The 27,348-nt window shown below is 34.3% G+C and overlaps 3 protein-coding genes across 6 annotated transcripts; 2 read left to right on the forward strand and 1 right to left on the reverse strand.

Annotated features, from left to right (window-relative positions):
• Nucleotides 1-144: 144 nt before the first annotated feature.
• Nucleotides 145-2,963, reverse strand: LOC146924840 (myosin-G heavy chain-like protein). The gene is made up of 3 exons (XM_085709785.1): nt 2,718-2,963; nt 1,390-1,461; nt 145-472 (listed from the first exon to the last, which is right to left on the reverse strand). Exons 1-3 carry the CDS (start codon nt 2,899-2,901, stop codon nt 177-179), a joined length of 552 nt encoding a protein of 183 aa, XP_085565911.1. The 5' UTR covers nt 2,902-2,963; the 3' UTR covers nt 145-176.
• An 11,083-nt stretch (nt 2,964-14,046) lies between these two features.
• On the forward strand, nt 14,047-16,253 carry LOC146924841 (GDSL esterase/lipase At4g10955-like). The gene is made up of 2 exons (XM_085709796.1): nt 14,047-14,228; nt 15,134-16,253. Exons 1-2 carry the CDS (start codon nt 14,116-14,118, stop codon nt 16,164-16,166), a joined length of 1,146 nt encoding a protein of 381 aa, XP_085565922.1. The 5' UTR covers nt 14,047-14,115; the 3' UTR covers nt 16,167-16,253.
• Nucleotides 16,254-16,404: 151 nt separating this feature from the next.
• On the forward strand, nt 16,405-26,570 carry LOC146924842 (uncharacterized). Of its 4 annotated transcripts, none has more exons than XM_085709794.1 (5): nt 16,405-17,311; nt 23,958-24,107; nt 24,376-24,471; nt 24,763-25,196; nt 25,811-26,570. In XM_085709794.1, exons 1-5 carry the CDS (start codon nt 17,245-17,247, stop codon nt 26,393-26,395), a joined length of 1,332 nt encoding a protein of 443 aa, XP_085565920.1. In that variant the 5' UTR covers nt 16,405-17,244; the 3' UTR covers nt 26,396-26,570. The 4 variants fall into 4 exon arrangements, with proteins under 4 accessions (XP_085565920.1, XP_085565918.1, XP_085565919.1 ...); XM_085709795.1 differs by lacking the exon at nt 16,405-17,311 and adding an exon at nt 20,826-21,136 and having other exon boundaries at nt 25,811-26,531; XM_085709792.1 differs by lacking the exons at nt 16,405-17,311; nt 24,376-24,471 and adding an exon at nt 20,731-21,136.
• Nucleotides 26,571-27,348: the final 778 nt, after the last annotated feature.

The raw sequence follows: 27,348 nt of genomic DNA on the forward strand, positions 1-27,348 counted from the left end.
GATGGAAGAAAAAGTGCTTCCTTAGAGGAATTTGATCACCTGTTGACTAAAGCACTAAACTAAATGCAAAAAGGAATATGTCAAGAAAAAAAATAATAGACAGGCCTTGGTAGTAAATGGGGTAATTAAGTGATATGCAAAGACTTCTATTTAAGTATCAGTAAATATATTATGACTCAAGGTAAAAGCTGTACATAACCAGTTAATATAGCTATTCCTAGTATTATAAGAGGTGGAAGAAGTACAAATGCTCCTATAGTTGCGAAAAAAGTTGAATCATTCCTTTGAGACACTTCATTTAGATAACTCTGTCTCTTGATATTTCTCCTTTGTGATGTTGTTAAGAACTTTGCACTCACTTTCTTCAAGTTTTTACCTAAGGGAAGGCTGAAATCATCATCCCTTTCTCCAACCAACTGCGCAAGCTGTTCGCGAATTGTAAGTCTCTGAGAGCTGCCATCACTTTCATAACCTAGAAGCCAGAAATGCTCTCATAGTTGTTATCCAAAATCAAAGAAAGAAGTTAAACCAAATCTAAGAAATAGGTTACGGAGACATTGCTATAAAAAAAATTTCCCTTTCAGATGAATCTTTGAGACATACATGCATATCAGTAGGGATTTGATTTAGAGTAGAAACTGTGTCACACAATATTTTATCTCAACCACGCGATATCAAATTAAGAGCCGAGATTGAAAACTGTGTATAACCGCATACTTTTCCCATTGGACGGAATCCAAATCCATATCAGTAGTGACACATTAACATAGAGATCAGGGTATGGGAGAAATAGGAAATTGATCATTTGATATGAACAATGTGTCTATATTTCTCTTCATAGACATTAATTTTGGACATATAACACATAAAAGTTCCATGTGAAGGTAATGTAAAGTTTTGACACCAGAAAATTCATTCTCTCTAGTGTATAGTATCATACCATGTTGAGTATGGTTCGTAGGCACAAAAGAGGGGCAAGGCCCAAATGTGTGTTAGGTTCAACTGTTTGTTCTGGAGGGCAACTGGGGTGCAGGTCTGATAGCCCGCGCGGTACAGTTTAGAGATCAGGGCATGGGAGAAATAGGAAATTGATTACTCGATATGAAAAATGTGTCTACATTTCTTTTCATAGACATTATTTTTGGACAGATCCTTTCAAAAAAATTATTTTTGGACAGATAATACATAAAAGTTTCTTTCTTATATCACTTGAATTTTCAATGATATGGCACATCAACACAACCACTTCGCACCACATGATTTCAAAGATACTACGTTTGTTATGAAAATTTTTCCTTTAGAGATTTGCAAAACCATTGAACAATTGGTTTTTCTCTACTAAACATATTCATTGATTTTGATTTAAAGAGAAGAAGTGAACTTGCATACCAGTGACTGATGAGCTTGTAGATGTAAATTGCTCCAAAAGATCCAGTTGTGCACGAGAAGAAGATAAAGATCCTAACAATAAAAGTCATCAAAAACAATTCAGTCATTTCTCCTATAGTGACATGAACTAGAACCTCATATCAACATATTCTGAAATATTTCGTAGTAGTAATATTTTTTACTAGTCTGATAAAACAATAAAAGAAACTTTGAAACATGATGAATAGATACTGACGCTGATTTTGATGTACTCAATCCTCCGTTTTATTTTCTTCGACTTTTAACCAATCAAATAGAATGCATTAAAAGTGTGTTGCCAACATTATTCTTATTATTTGGTTTAAATACATTCTAGACACTATAAATATATTATTTTTTGCTTTTGTAAATCTTAACTATTAATTTTAGTCCTTTAATATAAGCTAGATAAGGACTAAAATAAATATTAGATGGACCAATTTCGATATTAAATAAATTTTGAGTGACTAAAGAAACAGCCAGGACCAAAGAGAAAACTAGTATATTTACTATTACTATGACTAAAAGCAAAAGGAAAATAACCAAACTAAAAACAAAAATTGGTAAAAATGAAAGGAATGGAAATATATTTAAATCCTTACTCCGTTGTCCATTATAAGCAAAATTTGATTTTTTAGATTCATTAAATTAATGATGTATACGGTCGTATACATCATTAATTAAATGTACCTAAAAAGGCAAAATTTGCTTATAATTGACAACCGAAGCAGTATTATATAATCCTTTCAATGTGAATCTAAAGTAAAGTGACTTATATTTAAATATATTAATTTTTTTTTGAGAGATTTAAATATATTAATATAAAGGTAACTTAAACAATAAATTTAACTTAAAATCAATTTTAAAATAAAAAACTAGAATTTTTAACTTTAAAGCTAGAATCGATGTTAAAATAATTAATTTTACTCGAAAATAATTTAAAATCCCTACCATCAATTTTAACTCCCAAACAATGAAACCAGACATACAATTAGCCCACAAATTATAAATTTCCCATAAATTTACTGGAAATTATTCAAATTTAATTTAAAAAAGCTATGATATATTTTTCTCCTTTTTTGGAGAGAAGATATATTTCTCCCCTTGTGGAGAGAAATGAGCCAGGTGTCAAGTTATAGAATAGAACAATGAAATAAAAAAATATTATTAACATACAACTGACACAATCTAAGAAAGAACAATTATATTCTGTGATTCAATAGTTTGTATGGAATTCATGCTTTGGGCCATACTAATGTTTGAATTCAATTTAATAAAAAAAGTGGGATAGGAACTGTTGGTATACATACCAATTGAAGAATCATCCTCAGAAACTCCGGTTTCAGTCCCTTGTGATTGAGCACATGTTTTGCTTAAAGAAGAAGCATGGTTGAATTTGATGAGGTTGTTATGTTTTTGTGTGAGAAAGGAAGGGCTTGGATGAAGAGAAGAAGTGGTGGTTAGATTGATGGTGGCCATGGAACTTTGCTTCATGAGAACTCAAACTCAAAACTAGTAATAGTGAGTTTGATAATTGGCATTGAAAAAATTGGTTTGGGAATTGCATTTTCCATTTTGGTTTTATATGAATTAGACAAAGGCGGTACCTCACTACCACAAATATTAATTTAATTACCGACTTTGTGTATGTGTGATCAAGGATTCTATTTCTAGTTCTATGTAGGACCAACCTTGAACTTGTGTCTCAAAATTCTAGTAGTAAAATTGACTTGAGCTTTTTCGCTGGATTTTTTAGAGTTACTATCCCCACCCCATTTGATGCACCCACCCCCACACTCATTTTAATACACATATTTATCATAAATAATTTTACATAATCATCCCAATCATATCTCATTTTATAATGATCGGATGAATGCCTAAAAAAAAAAAAAAATTGGGATAAGAGAATAAAAAGTTTAGATGATATCCGAAAACGTTTTTTTTTTATTTTTTTACTTGTATTAAATATGATAATGTTATATTTCTAACCTTATTTTCTTAAAAATGTTTTGTGGTAAGTTGAAACATTTAGTCAAGAATCAAGATAATAGAGAATGATGATATATATGATAAAATGTAGTGAGAGACACTTTTTATTCAAGACATGTAAACTATTATTATATTTATACTGTCCGGTGTTTATAATTTTTAGAATAAATTGGGTTCTCTTAATGCATAAAAGTACAAATTGAATCCCTTAAAAAAATAACTACAAATTGAATAGCTAAATAAAAAGGAAAATGGTTTAACTTATACGCACTGCAGATATAAGTTTTTTACACATCCTTCTAATCATATTTCACTATGATATTTTCTGATATTGCCCCTCCTTAACATATACAAAAGAATAAAATAACAAATTGATCTTTTTGTCAAAAAAAATAAAATAATAAATTGATCTTATAATGTGATTAAATGGGATCGGATCGGTGTGTAAGATAATTTTCCAGTGTATATCAATGGATTATTTTTTAGAAAAAGGTCGATAGAGTAGAAAAGGTTTAAGGTATATTGTTTAAAAAGAAGAAGAAAAAGGTGTAAGTTGAGTGCATCATTATTATGAATGAACATCGACCGTTAAGCATCAGAAGAACAAAAATGAAAAAGGTATGTTGAATTTTTTTGGTTCATTGATTAAGCAAAGGGACTGAATAGGATGAAAAAAAAGACTACTTTTTAAGTTTATTTGATCTATAATACAAAACCCCACTCTAATATGCCAATTTGATAAATCAAAAATTGAAATTTGATTTTGATAAACCCATACATGAGTTAAGCGTGTTATCGCGGTTAAAGAAAAAAAATGAGGGAGATGGGAAGGAAACAGCGTAAAGGGGATACATGATTAGGTGTGAAGGGTGCAAGGTATTATCATAAACTTCAATTAAATGCAACCATATACATAAGTATGGGGATTTTAAGATCATAAGTGGTTACTTCAAAAAAAAAAAAGATAATAAGTGGTAAAGAAAAAAGAAAAAAAAAGATCATAAGTGGTAAAGGTGAGAGATTAAAATTGCTCAATTAAGATAGTTCGGGGCTAAAATTGCACAAATAAAATTTGGGGGTCAAAATCGCACAATTAAGAAAATTGGGGGGTCAAAACTGCATTTAAGCATTTGATTTAACATTGTTTTGATCTATCGCAAATTTACAATTCTCACGTCTCACTGTATTTATACTAGGGGTGTTCAAATTCAAACTGATCTAAATTAAACCGCACAAAACTGAATATTCTTGGATTTGTTTGGATGTCATTTTGTAAAAACGGCTCGGATTGAATCGGATTTTGGATTGATTTTTTACACCAAACCAAACTGAACCGCATACTTATATTTTAATACATATTTCTATTTTTTACAAGTATAATATGAAGGTGAGAAAAACACAAGAAGGGGGGGTTGAATTGTGTTTTGAAAAATTCTTCGTTTCTCCTAAAACTGAACACACTGATCAGAAGCTAAGTGAAACAGCTTCTGAAGTGATAATCAGAAACTGAACGCAGCGGAATAAAACAGAGAGAGAAGAAGAAAGACACAAAGCAATTATACTGGTTCCTTCCATAATCCGGAAGTAGTCCAGTCCCCCTTTGTTGGGTATTTGTGTTGGCTGCATTATTGCTAAAACAAATATCCTCGTTCTGTAAGTTGGAACTAATGTTCTAACATGTGGATATGCATCTCTGTAAGATGCTAGATAAATGTGCTGGATGATGATTCAACATGTCCATTTTGCAGTTGTGTTACTTTTCTTCATGGTCGTGGATTGAAGAAATGTATATGTGGTATCTCTCTACCTTGTTTGTATGGCCTCAGTTTGTTTTATCAACAAATAAATCCAAAGGGGGAGATTGTTGGGTATTTGAGTATTGTCTTTATTGTTACTAAAACAAATATCCATGTTTGTGATGTTGGATGCGAAGTCCAACATGTTTTAGGCATTTCTGTAAGACGTTGGATACAATGTTCCAACATCCTGGCACGGTTCAGTGTGCCTGGTTTTATGCCTATTTGTACGCGCGTCTGTTCTTATTAAGGAAACCTCGTTTTCATATCTTAGTGGCTAAGCAACGCGCATATCTGTACAGAATCAGATCATATGTGATTTCTTAAGGAATTGATGAAATGACTTAGGAAAGTATTTTTAATGTGACTTTTAATAAGCCTATTTTATAGGAGTTTCTATATCCGTCCATATTGCTTAATGAAGAAGTCACTGATCCGATATGAAGCATGATTGAAGGAATGACACGCCATTGCTTCAGTATAAATACAAGACTACAAGACCTAATTCATTCACCGAAGCCGCTGCACTAAAAATGTAGACTTTTAGGGTTTTGAGTCTTTGTGAGTTCTACTCTTGTATCATGTTGATGCAAGTTTAGTTCTGATCTATTGTGAGCCTTTCGTGTATCATCTTGATGCATGTTTAGGACTGTGCTTTGAGTTGTAATAATGTGCACTACTCCGAAGCTTTTAAGCAAGGAGCTAGGTAGATTGTGTACTACACCGAAGTTGTGAAACAAGGTGTTAGTTGTTGTGCTTTGAACGTCTAATTTGATTGAGTCTGTAATACTGAGAATCACAGAGGCTGTGATCTGTTGTAAGGGAGTGAGATGGGATCTCAGATCTAGGAGTTCCTATGTTGAAGTCTAGACGGGTAGGTCCTAGGTCATATAGTGCAAACGTGGTTTGCTGAGAGCTATTGAATATGGACTACACTAGTGGATTTCCTTCCTGGCTTGGTAGCCCCCAGATGTAGGTGAGTTGTGCCGAACTGGGTTAACAATCCTTCTGTGCCTTTTACATTCTTGTCTTTTATTTTGCTGTTCGTTTATGTTTACTTTTAACACGATGTTGGAACATTAAACGGAACATCTGCTTTCTGCGCATCTGGAATTAAAACAGCTTCTAACTGTCGCGCTAAAATTAAACATCTGTTATATTTGTCTTGATCTGTCTGTTTTCTGCTAGCTCGATGTTAAAACATCTTACTCTACATTATGTTCATATCTGATGTTGAAACATCGTGTAAAACATGAGAAAGCTAGCCTGCCAGAATTATCACCCTTGCACTTCCAAGGAGATTTCACTAAGAGTAATATCTGATTACAATTGCTCAAGCACACCTACAAGAGACTTCCTTTGCTCAAGCACACTTTGCAAGAGTCTTCCTTTGCTCAAGAACACAATCAAGAGACTTCCCTGCTCAAGCACAACTTCAAGAGACTTCTAACTAAACAAAATTACACAAAAAATTATTTAAGGTTGAACACTTGATATACAATCAGAGGTGCTCACAATACAAATCAGATAAAGACTCAATAACTTAAGAATTTCTAAGATATGACCTTGAGACACAGAAATTCTAAGTGAATGCAGAACAATCTCAGCAGAGGTTTGACACTTGTAAAAATGTAGTGAGTCTTTCTTTCAGCGTTCTTGCATTACCAAAACTCTAAGTCTTCACTCCTTTATATAAAGGTGTGAAAGAGACGTTGTGAAATTGCCAGCACATCAAAGAGTCGTTGTTGAAGCTTGATCTTTCACCAATGATCTTTTGCCTGATTTGGTTGTTGTCCTATGAAGAACTAATTTGAAATCCATTCCCATTGTGAAGGAACATCTTTGCAGGCATAGCTGTTATTCTGGAGCTGTTTTCTTGTCCTGTAGCGTAGACACAAAACAGAGTAGTGGATAAGGTGGTTGTACAGTTCGTACAAAGTACAATGTCAACGCTTTTTGAAGATAAGGTTCCAATGCCTTCAAATCTTCACCAAAATGACCGTTGCAACCATCCACTAGTCTTCTGCAGTGTTTTCGAATCCAATAGACAGCTTTTGAAGTGTTGATCTTTGAATCTTCAGCTTGTGGTGATAATCAGCTTCTGATGAGCTTCAGCTTCTGATGAAGTCACTTCTGAACTATCTGCTTCTGATGAGTATCCGCTTCTGAAGGTTTTCAGCTTCTGATGACTTTCAGCTTCTGATGACCTTCAGCTTCTGATGACGTCATCATTCTTCAGGAGCACTTATGACTTCAGATGCACTTCTTCACAGATGCTTTCAAGCTTCCTTTTCTTTAGTTCATAGCTCTCTTTTTGTTCTTCAGAACCTTTATATGATGTAAATATTTGACTATGGTCCTGTATACTTGAACAAATATTAGCTAGTCCAATTTACAATTTTTAATACCTTGTTATCATCAAAACTCTTTAAGGTTCATTGTTAAACACATTTTGCTCCAACATAATATATTATATTAAGCTATTATTTTTTTCTTTTTAACTGTTTTAATACTACATATGAGTTTAATTTAATCATTTTTGTTACTATTTAATATGTTTCAAAGATAATCAATGATTGTTTATTTTGTACTATTTTTTTTTTGAAAAAGAAATGAAATATATTAATTCAAAAGATCATTAAAATACACCTCAGAAATTTGGGTTGGCACCTCCTCTATCCATATGCTATTAGGAACAGAGTGGGCAACTTGGGCCATACTATGGGCCGCTACATTACAATCTCTAGGGATAAAATTGAATTGACATATGTCAAAGCTATATTGGAGCCTTTGGATTTCTTTTATAATACTTCCAAGATACGTTCTATCTTCAGTGTTATCATCCTTTAGATGCCGAAACACCTTTTCATTGTTACTTCTGGGTAACCATAAAAACCTGTCAACAGCCAAGAATTGTTGTTGTTTTCTTCAATTTTAGCATTAATATGGTTAGAGGAATAATTCACAATAGTGCAGTTAATGGTTTTACGCCAAAATAACGCAATTCCACCACCTCTTCCTACTCTATTTGGAGCAAAACAATAATCATAACCCAACATATAACGAAATTCTTCTATTTTATTTATGTGGACTAGAGTCTCACTAAGGAAAATAGCATCCGGATTATAATACCGGACTAGGAATTTTAATTTTGGAACTGCGCTCAGGTTTCCAAGGCCTCGGCAGTTCCATGATACAAAACTCATGGCTCCCGGCAGACCTGCTGAGCAGGTTCTGCCGATACATTATCATCCTCATACACAGGATTATTATTAACAAAGACATTAGTAGATCCTATACTAGATTTAGGATCTCCGAAACAAAATTCTCCAGCTCTATCCCAATAGAAAGTGTCAGCAGCTAGAGTTATATGACCTTCAGCAATTCTTTTTCTTTTCTTTAGGTCACCCCCCTCATCAGCTACATCTTCTTTTTGAACTTGGTTATCCACACTGGGTCCAGTCAGCATCATCTTCTCATTATCTTTCAGATTGGGGACCACACCAGAAACTAAATTATTTCCCATAATGCTAGAGTTAACAACATTTAAGTTATGAATTGCCATCATTGCACCATTATTTGAAAACTGCTCAGCAATAGGGTCAACATTAACTTTCTCATTAATGCCTGAAGAAGTCGTTTCTGTATTCACTCCTGCCGCAAAAATTAGTGCTTTGACTGGTGGAAGAGCTTTGACCACCGTCTGCAGCCGTGCCGAAATCCTGCACCACCACTATCGGTTTCAGTATCCATTTGTTATTAGTCACTGATCTACCTTATCGTTGTTCTGCTTTGATTTCATTGCTCCAACCTCTGATGCCATCATCAGTTTCAGATTCATATCTCTTTATGCAGGTTCTGTATGTATGCCCTATTATCCCACACAAGAAACAGAAAATGCCCAGCTTCTCATACTTAAACTTGGCAGTAACCCACGCACCATCCTCAAGTCTCACCTGTAATTCTTTTTTCAATGGCTGATCAACATCAATGCACACTTTTAGCTTCATAAACCTGCTATGAACCGTATTTTTAGCATCATATTCCTTAAACTCACCTAAGTAAGCACCAAATCCCATTCCTACCTTTTCCTGCATAAAGACAACAGGTAAGCCATGGATCTGAACACACATATCCAGCTTGTTAACTATGACCTGCTTTGGTACCTCACCAGGTGATATCTTTTGGACAACAATGTTTGCGTTGTCATATAGCCAGGGACCTTTTTTTAGCACATTCTCCACATCAAGTGGATGAGCAAACTGAAACAGAAATTTGTTGTCTTCCACCGGAATGACAGCCAAACCTTTCCCGGGTGTCCACATAGTTCCTAGGCGTGACTGCAGATATTTTGCCTTGATCTGTTTGTCCGTCATGAACCGGCCAATCAGACAATGTTCTAGTATCTGGACATTTGATGCACCTGCACCCATTTTGAGTGTCATGCCTTCATCTCCAATTGTGAGTCCTTCGATATTGAGATTGGAAGCCATAGCGGAAATGCACAGGTTTAGAACAAAGATTTGTGTAATAAGAAGGGAAATTTTATGAAGCATGAAATTTAGAGAGAGGGACTTTAGTTTACACTTTTTGGAATACAAACACTCACACACAGTAGTCACTGCCATATAAAGGCTAAGATACGCGCCTAGGATAGAGAACAATAAAGGGGTATTTGATAATCAACAAGAATATTAAGTCATGAAATCCTATAATAACAACAATCTGCCACTAGTCAACGAATCTCAACATTAACAGATCTCATTCACAATGAAAGGGAAATAAAAGCTCATATAGATATCATAATAAACACAAGACCACAACAGGGCAAAAGACACAAATAAGGCCAAAAACGATCAGATTAAGACTAACCACATCGACAATCAAAACTCTCACAAAGAGGTAGCCTTAGAAGAAGATAGCGACACCTTAGGAGAGAAAGCACCATTAAATTACACTGTTGTTATTATTAATCTTTAAGGAGTAACAACAATAAATATTGTTGTGAAAATCGGTCGACTACTTTTTTTTTTTTTTGAAAGAAAGACGCTTATAGCATTTCATTAATAATAACGTTTTCAATACAACGAGGGATATGATAATGAATAGTGGGACTAGCTAAAAATGTGGCAGCCCCTGCTAGAATATGAGCCACCTCATTTGTTTGTTGTCTGCTGAACTCTACCTTGGAGTTTGTAAAGTGAGAAGTGAACAATCGTCGGCATTCCAATAAAATATAACTAGTCTCCATGACATCTACCCGGTTCTGATTAAAAGCATCCGTAATGGTTTTGGAGTCGGAACAAAAATCCACCGTCAAAGAACATGTCGCTTAACCATTCTATTGCTTTATACAAAGCCAAAGCTTCTCCCATTGCCACTGGACACTTTGGAGAAATAGGAATTGATTGAGCCAAAATAAAAGTGCCCTCCTCATCTCGAATACATATACCTATGTCAGTCTTGTTGAATTGATCAGAGAAGGCTGCATCAACGTTACATTTCATTCTACCTCGCGACGGTGGCTGCCAACGAGATTGTCCAGTTCTGGTACTACCCACACCTGCTGCTACGTCTGTGGGAATAGCAGAATTCCTTCCCTGCTCCAAGCTAACTGTCATACCAGTACTGTTATTAGCAGAAGTTGCTGCCTGCGGGTTCCTCACAGCTGGGGAGTAGTTGTTAGCTATCTGCCAATCATTTGGTATTACTTATTACTTATATTCCACCATGTCATTGCAGGATATATTGTGCTATTCTTTGAGGTAACTCATCACTATATATAGTATTTACTAAAATAATAAATTAGCAAATAGCAGCAAAGTTGGAAGAAAAGGAACGGCTGCGTGAGAGAGTATGACACGGAAATGTTTCAACTTCCCTTCCTAATTAACCGGTCAACTCCAATTTCCACTCTACTTGTTACAAAATTTATTGATATATCAATTTTGTAAATTGATATATCAATTTATTCGTTACACAGTCAGCAAAGTATAAATAACATCAAGCCGGGAGGAAACTTACGATTCCGATCTTCTTCTCCGTGACTATCCTCTTATTGTTATTGGTTTTGATTGTGACTTGAGTCGTTATGGAGTATCAATAGCTTTTGAGTATTTAGCTTTAATAAAATTAGTTTTGCTTATCTTTGTTGTGGAGTTACATATTGTTGGAAAATTGAATTGAGACACAGTAAGAATAATAATAAGAAGGGGATATTGCACTCACCTCCCTTAAGGTTTCATTGAATATCACAAACACCCCCTCTAGTTTTAAACTCAACACTCACCTCCCTTAATTAATTTTCCAATTGACATAAACCCCCCTCTTTTGTTAACGTCGTTTTACTCTGTTAAAAAAAACGTTACTCACCTTGGCTCTCTACATATAAGACATGTTGTGATTTACATTTGTGATTACAAACGAGAGTTTAATTAGTTACCCTGATTACAAACCAAGGAGTAACTATACGACAAAATTAAACGTTACTCCTTTCCTGCAATTTCTTCATTTGGTATAACAAATCAAATATTTTCTACCATTTCATTATGACGAGGTGTTTTCCATGGTTTCATTACTTAATTAATTGATTTGATGCTTATCTAAAGCCTAACATATAAGTATTAATATCACCGAAACAATTGGAATTTTGGAAAGAAGCATGCAGGGTGGGAGTGATAAAAATTGATGTGACAAAAAGCCCATTGGAAACTTGCTATATCGATGAGTTAAATATGCTAAGTTCATTAAAAATGGAAGTTGAGGGAATAAGGTTGGAAATTGGCACCGAGTGGTTTCTTCGCTCTTCTCTGCAAATCAATTTGGGAGTTTCTTGATTTTTCAATCCCTAATTCTCATCATTAATCCTAGAGGGAAAATCACATAACCTGGAAATATTTAACGTTACTAACTGTGTTAACCCCGAAGGGAGGTGGATGTTGAGTTTAAAACTAGAGGGGGTGTTTGTGATATTCAATGAAACTTGAAGGGAGGTTAGTGCAATTTCCCCTAATAAGAATATTCAAATAAGATGAGAATTTTTTTTGTTTTGACCATAGTTTTAAAAACTAAACTAGACCGGCTAGTTGAACCGATCCAATCGAAAAACGGACGGGACCAGTATGACACTCACTTTGCCATTTGCACCAAGATTCTCTTTTGAAATTTAATGCTTCTACTTATTTATATATAATAATCACAATCTTGATTGAGATGACAATTTATTTTTTAAGAATCCAAAATTTTTTTTTTTTTTTAAGAAATGGTTTGGTATTACAATATTATCATCGCATGTCATCATACTATTTTTTCATTAAAAAGAACAATAGTATCAAAAAGAACAATACTATCAAAAAAATAACAATACTATCAAAAAATAACTATACACTAAAAAAATATTGTTATAAACATTTTACCTTAAGGTGTGACTTGATAAAAGACACCACCAAAGGGTGGCTTGTAACATAACCCTTTGGTGGTGTCTTTTATCAAGTAACACTTTAAGGTGTGATTTTCACTTTTTAGTTATAACTTTGATAAAAGACATCTTCCTAAAAGTAAGTTGGTGTCTTTTCGCAAATGCTCATAGAGTAACTTGATAAAAGACACCTTCATAAAAGGTGTCTTCTATCATAACCCTTATTTAAATATGTATTATATCTCATAAATAATATATGTAGCTAAATTCAAGGGAATTCGTCAAGAAGTTTCTACTTATATTGTAAAAAATGTGCTTTTATTTATGTAAAATAAATTATAATAGACCGAGTCATATAGTTGAGTTTTTCAATTCAATCTGATTCAGTCGTGCGGTTCGATCAATGATTCAATCCAGTACCCTTACTGAGTTGATCACCGATCTAGTTTTTAAAACTATGGTTTTGACGCAAATAAGATGAGGATGTTAGTGTCTGAAAAAATTTGATATTTGCTTTTTTTTTTTTTTTGGTAAAAAATAGAAAGTAAATATGTTTATAACAGTTTTCCGAAATGTGGGGGTGAAGCGTGAACTCATATTTATGACATATTCATAGTAGTATATTATCTTTCATAAAAATACTAGTATATTATAGGAAAATAATAACCCTTTACCCTTAAAATATAAGTTAAGAAATAAAAGATAGAAACATTTTATTGAAAAATGTGTATTTTATATTTTAGAAATTTAAAATCCTATATTTTCAACATAAAGTATATGTTTAAATTCCATTTTAAACTTCTTAACTTGTGTTCTTAGAACACACGACTTGTGTTCTTAGAACATAGTTATAACCTTAAATTTATTTCTAGACACAAATTCTCGCTTCACTATTGTATTACGCTCTTCATATGGATTCCCATATATTCATAGAACTCATGAATTTTAAACATTAAAGAGTGTGAAAAAGTGTGGGACAATTTTACCCAAGAAAAAGAAGGTGTTGGACCAAATAAATGTGTTCCAACTACCAATCACATCTCATCTCATACACGAATCAAGAATCTAATCCTCGTAATTTTACTTCATATATGTATGAATTTTTTATTTTTTTAAAAAGGTCAATAAATTAATAATTTCATTGAGAAATAAATTAAAAAGAAAGTTAACGTATATTATCAACAAAAAAATAATAATAATAAGGTGTACGTTAAGTGCATCATTATTATGAATGAACACTGACCGTTACTTAAGCATCAGAAAAATGAAAAAGCTAATTTGAACTTTTTTGGTTCATCCATTGATTAAGTAAAGGGCCATACCATACACATACCGAATAGGATAGGATGCAAAGCCATCTCATCACCAACTTGCTTTCACACTTGAAAGTCATTACCTTCCAATAAAAGGATCATAACATCACACGTACAATGCAAATACAACAACATAACTAAGAAACCAACAAACAACAACAACTGTGTTGTGTTCTTTGCTAATGTGTTCATGGCAAACCGTGTTGTTCCAAATCCACGTGAAGCTCATCCTGATGCTTTTCATGTCTCTGGTCCTAGAAATGTGACTTCCCTTAATTGGAGAGACCTTATAAGCTCTAGTTGGTAAGTCTATGTACCCTCATGTATCCATTTCGATTCTCATATATCATTAATTTAGTAACATGTTTGTTTTCAATTCTCATATATCATTTGTAGTTTGTGTGATTTTTGGTGTTTTGTCTTTGTTTATTTGTTGATCAATTTTGAAGATGTCAGCACAATGAGTTGGACCATATTTGTTGATCACTTTTGTCAGATGAGTATGTAAAGTTTTTGAATTTTAAGGATTCCATGTTTGGTAATAAATTGGAGATTGGTTACTTGGATTTGAGAGATCTAATTGATTGAATTGTGCCGTCAATCAGGGACTGCCTTTATAATCTTCATTCTGATGTCTAGTTTCTTAACTACCTTAGTATTTAATAATTTGGAATGGTATTTTAGGACTCTAATTTTCAGAATTTCCATAACTTTTATGATGATAATTAAATCTGTAGAACTAGGGTTTATGAATGAGCTTAACTTGTTCAACCTGAGTTTTGCCAGGGTCATGATAAAGAAAAGTGCTTACAGATTTGAATTTTACCATTCGAATTTTTTAAATAACTTCAATAGCTTGAATTACCGGCCCATGGATATTTAACTATACAAATTTTGTTGTAGGTGTATTAAGTATTAATCTGATCTGAATTCTCTCTCATAAAAAATCATGCATTCCATGCGGTTTGTAAGTCGAAACTATTGGATCAGACACTCACATCAAAATATGAGTCATCTAATCTTTGTTTAATAATTTTGATTTATTACCATAGTGAATGCATGAATTTGTGACTTCAGAGAATTCACATTAACTTTGCAAAACTCCTTTAACATTAATTTGTCAAATTTGATGGAAAGGAACACAAGTTTTAGTGATTTTTACAGTTTTTAATTGCTCATGCTGATAGTAATTTATTTTGTTAATACAGGAAGGATCCAAAGTACAAGCGAACTGTCATTGCCTGTTTTATACAGGCAGTGTACTTGCTTGAACTTGATAGACATGAGAAAAGAACACCGGACAATGCCCTAGCTCCGAATTGGTGGATTCCCTTCAAATACAAGCTCACAAAAACATTAATTGACGAACGAGATAAATCCATTTTTGGTGCAATACTTGAATGGGATCAGTCCGCAGCACTGGCTGACTTAGTACTAATTAGACCAAGCGGTGCCCCTAGAGCTGTTTTAGTACTCCGAGGAACATTACTCAGAAGTCCTACAATGCGAAGAGACATCGAAGATGACCTCCGTTTCGTTGCTTGGGAAAGCTTGAAAGGGTCTGTCAGGTTTAAAGTGACTTTGGAGACTCTAAAATCAATTTGTGAAAGCTATGGAAGTAGCAATGTATGCATTGCTGGGCATTCCTTAGGGGCTGGTTTTGCTCTTCAAGTAGGAAAAGAACTAGCCAAACAAGGAATCTACGTGGAGGCACATTTATTCAATCCACCTTCTGTTTCACTGGCGATGAGTCTAAAAAATATAGGAGAAAAGGCTGAATATGTTTGGAGTAGAGTTAAATCCGTGCTTCCTTATGGTAAGGAAGCTAAAGTTAGCAACGATGTGGATAAGACCTCGGTTGTCCTATCTAAAAGTTGGATGTCTCGGTTACCCCGTTCCGGTTCTGGTTTGAAGGATGCTAGTGTTGTTGGCATTACTAAATGGATTCCTCATTTGTATGTTAACAATAGTGACTATATATGTTGTTATTACAATGACACTAATGGAACAGCAGAGAAAGTGGTTGATAAGGATAATGTTGGTGGACAAATTGCAGCAAAATTGTTTGTTGTGTCCAAGGAAAAACAAAAATTTCTTGAGGCTCATGGATTGGAACAATGGTGGTCAAGTGATGCAGAACTTCAACAGGTTATTCATAACAGCAAACTCATAAGTAGACAACTTTCATCTTTATACACTTCTACTCCTTCCAAAATTGTAACAATTGTTAAGGCATTGTAATAAATGAATTGCATTGCATTGGATACATTGCAAAATGTCTCATTTTTCAAACTTAATAATGCAGCCTGTACTTGGTTTATATTCAAACCTTATCATCTTACAATAGCCAATGAATAAGATGTACACGTGCGTCAAAGAATAGTGCTTAAAGCACCTGCTGTTTTTTTTTTCTTTCTAAAGTTCTATTTGAACAGATGATTATCCTTCTTCTCTTTGCTTTAGTTTTTGCACCTTATTTTCATATATTTACATATTTGTGTTTGAATGTGTGGAGTGGATATGAGTCCAAATTCGGATTCAAGGTATGAAGAAAGATTACTTTGAACATACAATATAAGTCAGATTAAACCATCAATATTTAAAGTAGAAGGTACAATAACTTCATAATGACATGATGCAATTAGAATTTTCATTTTCTAAAAAAAGAAATGGCTAGTGACTAATAACACTTGCAACTTTTGGATTTCTAAAAATGAAAAGGGAAAAACAAGTTTCATTTGGAATCTACAACTTATCTTTTAATGAATAAAACATAAAGTTGCATGCTAGTGCTATTAAAAATAACAAGACTAGTAATTAATTTGAAGATAAAGGTGTTACTAGTGTGAAATAAATAAAACAAAAGCTAAATCTAAAGCTTCATGTGGAAGAAAATAAAGTGTAAAAAACATGACATAGATTGCTTTTACTTCTTTCTAGGCAAGTATATTGTCCACATCCACAGCACTGAATGGGAACAAAAAGTCCATGCTGCAGTGGAATGTGACAGTGAGAATCAAGAGCCCCACATAACTCATTTTGCTTTTCAAGTCTTTAAAAAATTGAAAAAAGGAATCAATCTCTTTAACCTGTGCATTAATATACAGGATAGGATTTGCAAACTATTGCTATTGTAGTTTCAAGTTTAACTTTGCGTTGTCTTCAAGGAAAGCATAACTATATTCTAATTCCATCTCTTATATCAGAAAGAGACAAATGAGTGTGACTGTGCATGTTTAACCTTAACTTCTGCAGCTTTTGATTATCCATCTGAATCGGTTTTCAGCTTATATAACCAAAACAAAGTTTTGCAATAGAAATGGCATCTACAGAATCACGTCCATTGATGTCTTTTGATCATGTCCAGGCTTCTGTCACTGAGTTCGGTATGTTTTTCAGTATATATTAAACTAAGATCTTTATTTTCTAGTTTCTTAAGACAGAAACAGTTGGTTTCAGAAACCAACTATTGATTAGTAGAAACAAATAATGTTTTGGATTGTATTGGTACTTAGTAGGCAGAAGAATGCACACAAAAAATGATCATAGATTTTTTTCTTAATTTCTTTTAGAGAATTTGAAGTTTAATCTCCATATATTCAAATGTACTTTGTACGGATACTTGATTCATACAAACGCTTCAATAGTTTGCAATCACATTAAAAACACATAGAGGCATTTTTATGAATTATGCTTAAAAATTTTGTAGTCTATTGGACATTATATTTTCTTCCTTCCATATAAACTCATGTTGTCACTATATTTTTGCCATAAGCTAGGGGATTTAACCACAGTTACTACCAACCCCTGCACTTAGCAATACTAAATGGCGATTGGGAATCCACAAAGGCTTTCCTTGATAACATCCAAGCACATTGACAGCAAAGATTACAATACTTGGTAGGACTGCACTTCATGTTGCAGCGGTAGGAGCTCAATGGAAACTTGTTGAGAAATTGGTGCAATATATGTGTTGCGAATTCGATGAAAAACTCACACCAATAACAACTTGATGTGTGGAGCAAGGGATAATTAAGCAACCAAAATCAAAGTGTATGGAACAATTATAATCACAAGCCAAAAGTAGAAAACAACAGCGAGAGAAAAGGAAGAGAGAACACAAAGAATTTGTTGACCCAGTTCGGTCCAAATTGACCTAGTATGGGGGAGAGAGCAGCCCTCCGTTCCACTATATGATGAGTAACGTTACAAAAGAGATATCAATGGGTTACAAGAATAAGTCTCCTGCCTAATTCTACCCAAATCCCAGCCTCTTCCCGTAACCAAGAGACTCAATCCTAATAGTGTTTCCCAAGGTGAATCAACCCTCAAAACCTAGTGTTTGTTCCAAAGAGAACAACTCTATACAAACCCTAGTTTTGTTGTTGCCTTTCTAAACCCTTGTTTCAGCCCCCTCTATCTCAAGGTTTACACTGATACAATGTCTATATTTATAGTAAAAGAATCCTCAATAAAACTAGAACAAATCTAGGCCCGAAAATACGTTTCTGTTTTATTTTCTGCTGTCAAAATCGGCCACCGTGCTTACCAAATCGGCCACCGATTTTTACAGAACCAACAGACAAAAAAACACCAGAATTTCAATTTCTTCAATTTTGAGGCACTTTCACAACAATCTCCACCTTGACTCTAAATTGATGATGCCAAACCATCAACCACCTTGATGCTCTTTCCCTTGCTTCCCACTACACCAAGTAGCTCCACAAGTTTACACCCTTATCCCTTCAGCCATCGGAATGTCTTCCGCCTTCTCGAAGGTACTTGCAGTCTAACTACGCTAGGAATTTTAGGTAGTTCCACAAGCCTTTACCTCAACCTCTTCAGCCATCCGAACGTCTTCCGTCTTCTCGAAGAGTCCTTGCAGTCCAACTACACTAGGAGTTTTAGGTAGTTCCACAAGCATTCACCATGACATCTTCAACACAGGACATCTCCCGCTTCCTTGAAGGTATTCTTGCATCCAATCACCCTTGGCCTTCTTTTAGGGTAATCCCGCAAGCCGTGCTATACATTCTTCAACCTTATCAAGAAATCCCTTGCTCACTATAGAGCATAGCACCCAAGGTCCTCCATAGTCGTACCATTACCGATGTGTTCAACTGCACCTCAAGCTGAGCGTACTCTACCTCAACTAGCAAATGCGTACATCCCACTATGTCTTCAACCTTGAAACTCCACCTCAATAGGTAGATCATGAGTATTGTTGCCTCCGCCTCTCCAGACTGATCATGAGTATTCTTACCACCGCCTCTCCAGGCTGATGTTGAGTGTTTAACGTCTCTCCAGACGAACACCGCTCTACTAGGCATCAATACCAAGGTGACCAACATCACCTTCATCCTCCAAACAACACCACACCATCAGAGCACCTGCATCCTCATAACCCTCAGTGACAATTTGTGCGGAGTTACCATTAATCTCCGGACAATCCTTCATGAAGTGACCCATCTTGTGACAGTTAAAGCATTCAGACTTTGACTTCTTACTACTCTTTCTCCGGTTACCTCTACCTCCGCCATTCTCTCTTGAGACACTTAAGCCTTCACCATTTTCATTAATTCTCATGTCCTTGGACTTGGTCAACTCCTTGGTTCTCAAAGCCGCTTGAACTTCTTCCAAGGTAACAGTGCCTTCTTTGCCATAGAGCATGGTATCTTTGAACGATTCATAAGATTTCGGTAGAGCACACAACAAGAATATAGTTTTATCTTCATCCTCAAGTTGCACCTCAATATTCTCCAAGTCATCAAGGATTTTGTTGAACTCTGTAAGTTGCTCCATGATGGCCTTTGACTCCACCATCTTGAATGAGTAGAGTTGTTGCTTTAGGAATTGCCGATGAGCCAAAGACTTTGTCATATACAAAGATTCCAACTTTGCCCACATCGATGCCGCGGTTGGTTCCTTTGCTACTTCTCTCAAAACTTTATCCCCGAGGCACAAGACAATGGCACTCCTGGCCTTGTCCACCATCTCGGTCTTCTCCGCTCGTGACATGGTGACCGGTAACGAACCTTCACCCTTCAAAGCTTTCTCACACTTTTGCTATATTAACACCGCTTCCATTTTTACCTTCCATAACCCAAAATCGTTATCTCCGGTAAACTTCTCAATATCCCACTTCGAACCCATGGTACTTGATTATCCTTTGACCCTTGCCCCACGGTGGGCGCCAATTGTTGCGAATTCGATGAAAAACTCACACCAATAACAACTTGATGTGTGGAGCAAGGGATAATTAAGCAACCAAAATCAAAGTGTATGGAACAATTATAATCACAAGCCAAAAGTAGAAAACAACAGCGAGAAAAAAGGAAGAGAGAACACAAAGAATTTGTTGACCCAGTTCGGTCCAAATTGACCTAGTCTGGGGGAGAGAGCAGCCCTCCGTTCCACTATATGATGAGTAACGTTACAAAAGAGATATCAATGGGTTACAAGAATAAGTCTCCCGCCTAATTCTACCCAAATCCCAGCCTCTTCCCGTAACCAAGAGACTCAATCCTAATAGTGTTTCCCAAGGTGAATCAACCCTCAAAACCTAGTGTTTGTTCCAAAGAGAACAACTCTATCTAAACCCTAGTTTTGTTGTTGCCTTTCTAAACCCTTGTTTCAGCCCCCTCTATCTCAAGGTTTACACTGATACAATGTCTATATTTATAGTAAAAGAATCCTCAATAAAACTAGAACAAATCTAGGCCCGAAAATACGTTTCTGTTTTATTTTCTGCTGTCAAAATCGGCCACCGTGCTTACCAAATCGGCCACCGATTTTTACAGAACCAATGGACAAAAAAACAGAGTCCAAAATCGGCCACCGTGCTCTGAAAATCGGCCACCGATTTTCTGCTACTAGAATTCCAATTTCTTCAATTTTGAGGCACTTTCACAACAATATGCCTGTAAATATGCTATCGGAATTGGATTTGATGGGTTGTACTTGCCTTCACTATGTTGCAATGGGCGAAAGTGTAGATTCTGCTAAGGCGTTGGTGGCTAAATATCCTTCTCTTACACAAGTTACTGATTTTAAAGGATTCACACCACTAATCTCTAGTGTTACCTCTACAAGATGTAAAGACATGGTTTGGTATCTTGTTTTGAGTACTACTGATGAGAGACCTGGCTGTCCATTCTCTGGTCCCTTGGCTAGTCAACTTGTTACTTTGCTTACTACCGCCGGATTTCATGGTAATTAAAGTTATGATCTTTAAGCTATCCTTATATCTAATCCTAGCATACAATGCAAACCTAATTGGAAAACCCTAAACCTAATCTATTTGGCGGCAACTTTTCAAATCTAAATGGTGAGAGGGACACGCATCATCATTAAGTGCGTGGTTACAAGAGGTACTCCCAACCAATTCCCTGCCAAACTCTATTAAATGTGTATTATTTCCCATGCGTCCCTTTTCCTCTTCCTGCAACTACCAAAAACTTAATTCTATGCATAGTAGTAAATGACAAAAACTTAATTCTATGCAGTTTTCCATAAGGAATTCTTGCGTTGAACTACCAATGGTATTCTATAAAATTATGACTCCATCTTTGTTTATTTGTCAAGAATAAAATTTCAACTTTGTCATTCTATATCTCATTCGTACAATTCTCAATACACTCTCCATTGTTATTGTCTTTTTCAATTCATTTTCTAGATTGTCTCATGAGTCATGACTCACATCTACTCCCTCCGTTTCAAAATGAGTGTCGCTTTAGCCAAAAAAATTTGTTTCAAAATGAATGTCACTTTCAGTTTCCAATGCAATAATAACTTTTTCTTTTCAATTGTACCCTCCAATTAATACTCAGCACATTACTTCCAAAGTATTACTTTTAAAACTAACCAATAGTTAATAAGGATAATTTGGTAAAATAACCATTCTCTTTCTTTTAATCATTGCATTTCTTAACATGTGTGTAAACACCTAAAGCGACACTCATTTTGAAACGGAGGGAGTATTTCTTATTCTTTTTCATTTGTTATTATCTAAAAAGAATTGGTACAAAGTCCAAATTGGTATATCTCTTAAGGAAGGAGGTTGATGCGGTTTTAGCAAATGATGACAGTTAGGTCCTGGTGATTGCCTAAATTCTAGCCCGCTGCGACCTGTTGGAATAACCATAATTGAAGCTTTCAACATTTCTAAAGTTCCCTTTTAAGCTTTCTGTTCTAAACGCGTTTGAATTCGGGAACGTAGAATAAAAAATTTCGCTCATATAATTATTGATTCTTATTTAGAGTCTGAAATTTGTTGGATGTAATTTTTGTGTCCTAAATCTAATTATGCTCAAGTGTTGAATGAGAAGAACTTCGTTGTTAAATCTTTTACATAAGCTATATCAATGGTGTTTTTACTATTTTTTATTTTTTTTTTGGTTTCAAACTTTGAACAAGTTATGAGATACTTTTGGGTTTGATTTGTAGAAAGGAAGATGAATGGAAAGTTGATTTTTGATGTTTGATATACTTAAAGGATATATACTGAGTTGTGGTTCTTCTTTTTTATGCTTGAAGGATATTGTTCTTGCTACTAAATTGAAAGAAAAAAAGTTCATTTTTTTTAATGGGTTTTTCTTTTCAAGCATATTAATGTGTTTTTTCTATCATTTACATTTTTCTTGATCCATTTATGCCGTAAATTTTAAAATGTCATGAATGATAGTTACTTTTTAGGTTTGATGTACTTTTGCTAGCATAATATACTGATAATGATAAAAAGATAGTAATAACAAGTCTTCTCATATGCTACAATATCATCACTTATTTGCTTGGTTGAATATAACATGTGGCTTTTGCTATTGATTTTTTAAAGGGTTAAATTCAATTGCTCAATAATCATTTCAAATTCACTTTTCAGAATTGTGATGCTTTATTTTTGTTATCTAGGGGTCAAATAAACATTGATCTATTGTTGCAAGGAAGATGAGCATTAGTTCAATTCTTGAAAGTGGAAACTCTATGCAAAGGAAAGCTTAAAAAATTCTCTATGTGGGCCTTTTTGGCAGAAGACATTTTTATGAAGCGTCTTAAGAAAAACAAGTTGTACATATTTGAGAAAAAGTACGAGTAAACAATTTGATTATTTCTTCTAATTCATGTTAAATGCAGTTTTATCTTGATTCTAATAATAAAAGGGAATTTTCATAAAATAAAAAAAAGAAGAGAACTTTTGTGCTTTGAGTACTCTACATTAAGTGAGTCTATTTTGTTATCGTAAAATAGCCTCTTTTCTCAGTTTATGAATTTCGCAAATGTTTGTTGTTTTGAAAAATGTAATTCAAAACTGAAGTTAGCACCAGCTGCTTAAAAAATGGAATGCAATGAATACTTGATGTTCGAGGACTCATTCGTATTATTATTGCTCTTCGAGGAAAATTTAATAATGATATGCACGCATTTATTAGTTTTGAAATTGCTTTTGTTATATAGCTAGCCTAATTCAATTCACCAACATTGATAAAGTCCTTTTTTTTGAAATAAAAGAAATTGGTATTAATGCAAAACGAAATAATTACAACCACTTATTTTTTGGGTGTATCTCTCCAAATTGCATATTTCATTTATTTTTAAAAATGGAGAGGATCTTTACCTTTGAAAAAGATGGGTATTCCTCCATCCAAACCTTAGTGGGTTCGTGTAAAGCAAAATGATCCAAGTCATGGGCTCCTTTGCCATCCTTAATCTTATTCTATACTTCCATTACACTCCTGAACAAATCTTAGAGCATTTAAATAGAATATACAAAAGAAATTGATAATATCTTTAATTTGATCTAAAATCGACTCAAAATGATGACATTGAAATCATAAGTTGTAATTGTCTACTACATTTACGATGTATATGACCCGTGCGGTAGCACGGGTGGAAAGTCTAGTTGTTAAATAGTGTGATAGACACTAGGTTACCAAAGTATCCAAAGTTTCAAACATTTATGTACCTGTTTCTTTCTTCTTAAGATTATTGTGCTGCTATAGTACCGGTTTATATCCTTTCTTAATGTTCCATACACAGATATCACCATGTATCTTCTTCAGCGCTACCCTAACTTGGCAACAATTTCTGATTCAAATGGAAGCATTATACTTAATGTTCTGTCAAAATTGCCATCACACTTTCAAAGTGGACACAAGCTTGGATTTTGGAAAAGATGCATTTACCACTGTAAGTACATTTTCTTTAGGTGTACTTTTCTGGTACAATGTTTGATTGTAAGACTTTTATGCTACGAAACACTAATACTGACACTGGATAGGACACCGGTAGTGACACATATGCTATGGTAGTCTATTTACAATATTGAAGAGATTTAATGTAACATGTGTATCATTGTCGTGTCAGTATAAGATACTAAACATGCCTTCAATCTGAAGTATTGGTGCTATGTAGCTCTATTTCCTTAACGAAAAATAACATTCTTAAACTATATCAGGCGTTCCTGTAGAACTCGAGCATTTACCACCTAATCAGTCAAGCCATCACCAGTCTTATTTTGGAAATACAATATGGAATGCCCTTCAAACTCTTGGTATGTTATCCTTGTAGGGAAGTTAATCCCCATATATTCTCTAAATGTATCATTCTCTATGAATTTCTGACACAAACACGTACATTAGATACGACACTGATAAGTAGACACTGATGATAATTTGAAATAATGAAGTGATTGAATGTAACCACGTGTGTCGGTGTGGTGTTGGTGTCTCACACCAGACACACCTTCAATCTTAAGGGTAGGTGCTGCATAATTCATTCTCTTAATCTTAACTTATGTTTCTTAGTTTATTTAAATTAATAAAATAGACAATTTCTTTTGCAGTTCCTAGCATAAAGCTAGTTAGAGATACAAAGTTGAGACATGTATATGCTGTGAGATTGGTAGAGTTTGTTTCCTCACAAGCTTCAAACCTGAATAACTGTCAATTCTGGCAATCTTTTGTGAGTGCGGACATTATTTTCCGTGCAACATCATCTGGCATTGTTGAAATTTTAAGGATCTGTTTTAGGTTTTTCCCTGATTTGGTTTGGACTCACATACCAAATGAAGGGTATGTGGCCCAAATTGCCATCAAGAATAGGCAAAAAAAAGTTTTTAGTCTTCTATGCAAGATGCCAATAATTTTCAAGCTTTTAGTCTTGGCATTAGATGAATCACAGAACACTACATCACATCTGGCCGCAAGGTTTGCTTCTCAAGTAGAGTCAGTTTCAGGTGCAGCATTTCAAATGCAAAGAGAATTACCGTGGTTTAAGGTTTGTTTAACTCAATCTCATGAGTACATTCTTAGTCATTTTTAGTTTAAATTCCAGAAAGAAAAATATAGCATATCCTTCAACTTAATTTAAAGTTTCAAACAGGTCATTTATCATTTTTTTGTTCGAATTAGTACTTTCTTTTTAAAAATGATTACACTGTTAAATTTTTATTCTTAGTCCACTTATGTTACACATTTGTACATATACTATAATGAGTATTTCACCTCTTAGGACCACAATTAGACCCTCATTGACAACAAGGTCACAATCTTAGATATAAACGAAAAAAATGACATGTTAAAGTTGATGGATCAGATGTTGTGACATTCATTATGATGTAATTTAGATGTCATCTTGAAGAATTGAAAATGTAATTTACATTTTTCAATGGCTAAGAAAGACTTCTGGTAACAAACATACACGAATAAATTTTGATCTAACATTGTTGACGTTTTAAAATACAAATTAGACGTGAAAAAATGACCAACTTGACACGAAAAAGACATAGGATCTGTTTGAAACTTTAAATAAGTTAAAGGACTCTGGTGTAGTTTTGCCAGAATTCTATATAAACTATAAAGTTATTGATAACATAGCTATATCACCAACAGGAAGTAGAGAAATTGGATCACCCTCTCATTAAAGAAGTTAAAGACCAAGAAGGTAAAACAGCTTGGCAAGTGTTCAAAGAAGAGCATAAAGCATTGCTTGAAGAAGGAAAAAACTGGATGAAGGATACATCAAACTCTTGTATGTTAGCAGCAACTCTTATTGCGACAATCGCCTTTGCGGCCGCAATAACTGTACCTGGAGGTAACAACCAGGACAAAGGAATACCAATATTCTTGTCAGATAACACATTCATGGTATTTGTTGTGTCAGATGCACTAGCCTTATTTTCCTCAATGGCTTCTCTTCTGATGTTTCTAGCAATCCTAAATGCACGATACACCGAAGAAGATTTTGTCATGGCATTGCCTGAGAGATTAATATTAGGTATGGCTTCTTTGTTCTTTGCTGTGGTGACTACAATGGTAGCATTTGGTGCAGCTCTGTCTATATTGCTAAAGGAGAGACTTGAATGGGCTCCAATTCCTATTGTTCTTATGGCATGTGTTCCAATTGCTCTATTTGCAAAGATTCAACTTCCTTTGTTCATAGAAATGATCATATCAACATATGGATCTCAATTTTGACATGTAAATAATAGATGCATATATGATATAAACAAATGAAGGTGTTTTAGAAAATTAAACAATTTTCATGTACAATCTTCACTCTATGACAACATACCTAAACCTATATTCAAATTTCTCTATCTTAATGCTATCATTCCATCCGATAGCATAGTGAAATTATTATTTGGAGAAACCTTTTACCTGCTCAAGCTTTATATCATACTGTAGGTCTGCTGGTTCTATAGTTGTATGGAGAGTCAAACTTCAATGTTACTTTTTTGTTTTTTGAACCTCCAGCCTCGGCTATTAAAAATCTGCAAAAAAGTATCAATCTGGTCCTCAAAAATAGTTTCCATGGAGACTAAAATCTCCCTATAAAATATTCTAAAAATGGCAAATTTTACTAATATTTGAGATTCTTGATAACTAAATTTGTATTTCTTTTTTAATTCTCAAGGACCAAATATGTGTCTGTGTTTTTTCTCCTTGTGGAAGGGTATTCAAACAATTTCATATTTCCTGAAGTTGAACAGTTCCATATGTGACACAGCAAACTAATGGCCATGCCTGAGACAAATATATATATGTTCGTTGCACTATACAGCTTATCAGGTATTGAGACCATTTTTCATGTTCTCATAGTAAGTGATAACTGAAAGCAATTATAAATGGCTGGTACAAAAATTTGTAACTGCTAATATTAACAGCATCGGCGATGGTTGTGAGCAGTTTGGTTTGGATCAATTTTGAGATAAAAAGTCATCCGATCTAAAGATGAAAATTATAAACGGTTTGGTTGGGATGACACCTTTAAAAAAACGATCTAATCTAATTTAATATGGTTTAAATTGGAATGAATTCCAGTTATCCAATTCACAATTATAACAAATTATATTAGTACTAAAATTATGAAGCTATTGTGTACCAATCAGTGCAACCCACAACAAAATACATTACACCCTTAGTTAAGC

The sequence above is a fragment of the Medicago sativa genome, chromosome 5 (assembly GCF_051527215.1).
Source record: "Medicago sativa cultivar Bolivia chromosome 5, Bolivia_mono, whole genome shotgun sequence".
Taxonomy (NCBI): Eukaryota; Viridiplantae; Streptophyta; class Magnoliopsida; order Fabales; family Fabaceae; genus Medicago; species Medicago sativa.

What these genes read in the sequence shown, in the direction of transcription:
- LOC146924840 (XM_085709785.1), bottom strand. Translation starts at nt 2,901, where the DNA reads ATGAAGCAAAGTTCCATGGCCACCATCAATCTAACCACCACTTCTTCT. An exon ending in TGAGGATGATTCTTCAATTG is followed by an intron (nt 1,462 to 2,717) that starts GTATGTATACCA and finishes TTTTATTGTTAG; the next exon opens with GATCTTTATCTTCTTCTCGT. An exon ending in TACAAGCTCATCAGTCACTG is followed by an intron (nt 473 to 1,389) that starts GTATGCAAGTTC and finishes TCTGGCTTCTAG; the next exon opens with GTTATGAAAGTGATGGCAGC.
- LOC146924841 (XM_085709796.1), top strand. Translation starts at nt 14,116, where the DNA reads ATGGCAAACCGTGTTGTTCCAAATCCACGTGAAGCTCATCCTGATGCT. An exon ending in GACCTTATAAGCTCTAGTTG is followed by an intron (nt 14,229 to 15,133) that starts GTAAGTCTATGT and finishes TTGTTAATACAG; the next exon opens with GAAGGATCCAAAGTACAAGC.
- LOC146924842 (XM_085709792.1), top strand. Translation starts at nt 20,731, where the DNA reads ATGGACAAAAAAACAGAGTCCAAAATCGGCCACCGTGCTCTGAAAATC. An exon ending in TACTACCGCCGGATTTCATG is followed by an intron (nt 21,137 to 23,957) that starts GTAATTAAAGTT and finishes TTCCATACACAG; the next exon opens with ATATCACCATGTATCTTCTT. An exon ending in GAAAAGATGCATTTACCACT is followed by an intron (nt 24,108 to 24,762) that starts GTAAGTACATTT and finishes TTTCTTTTGCAG; the next exon opens with TTCCTAGCATAAAGCTAGTT.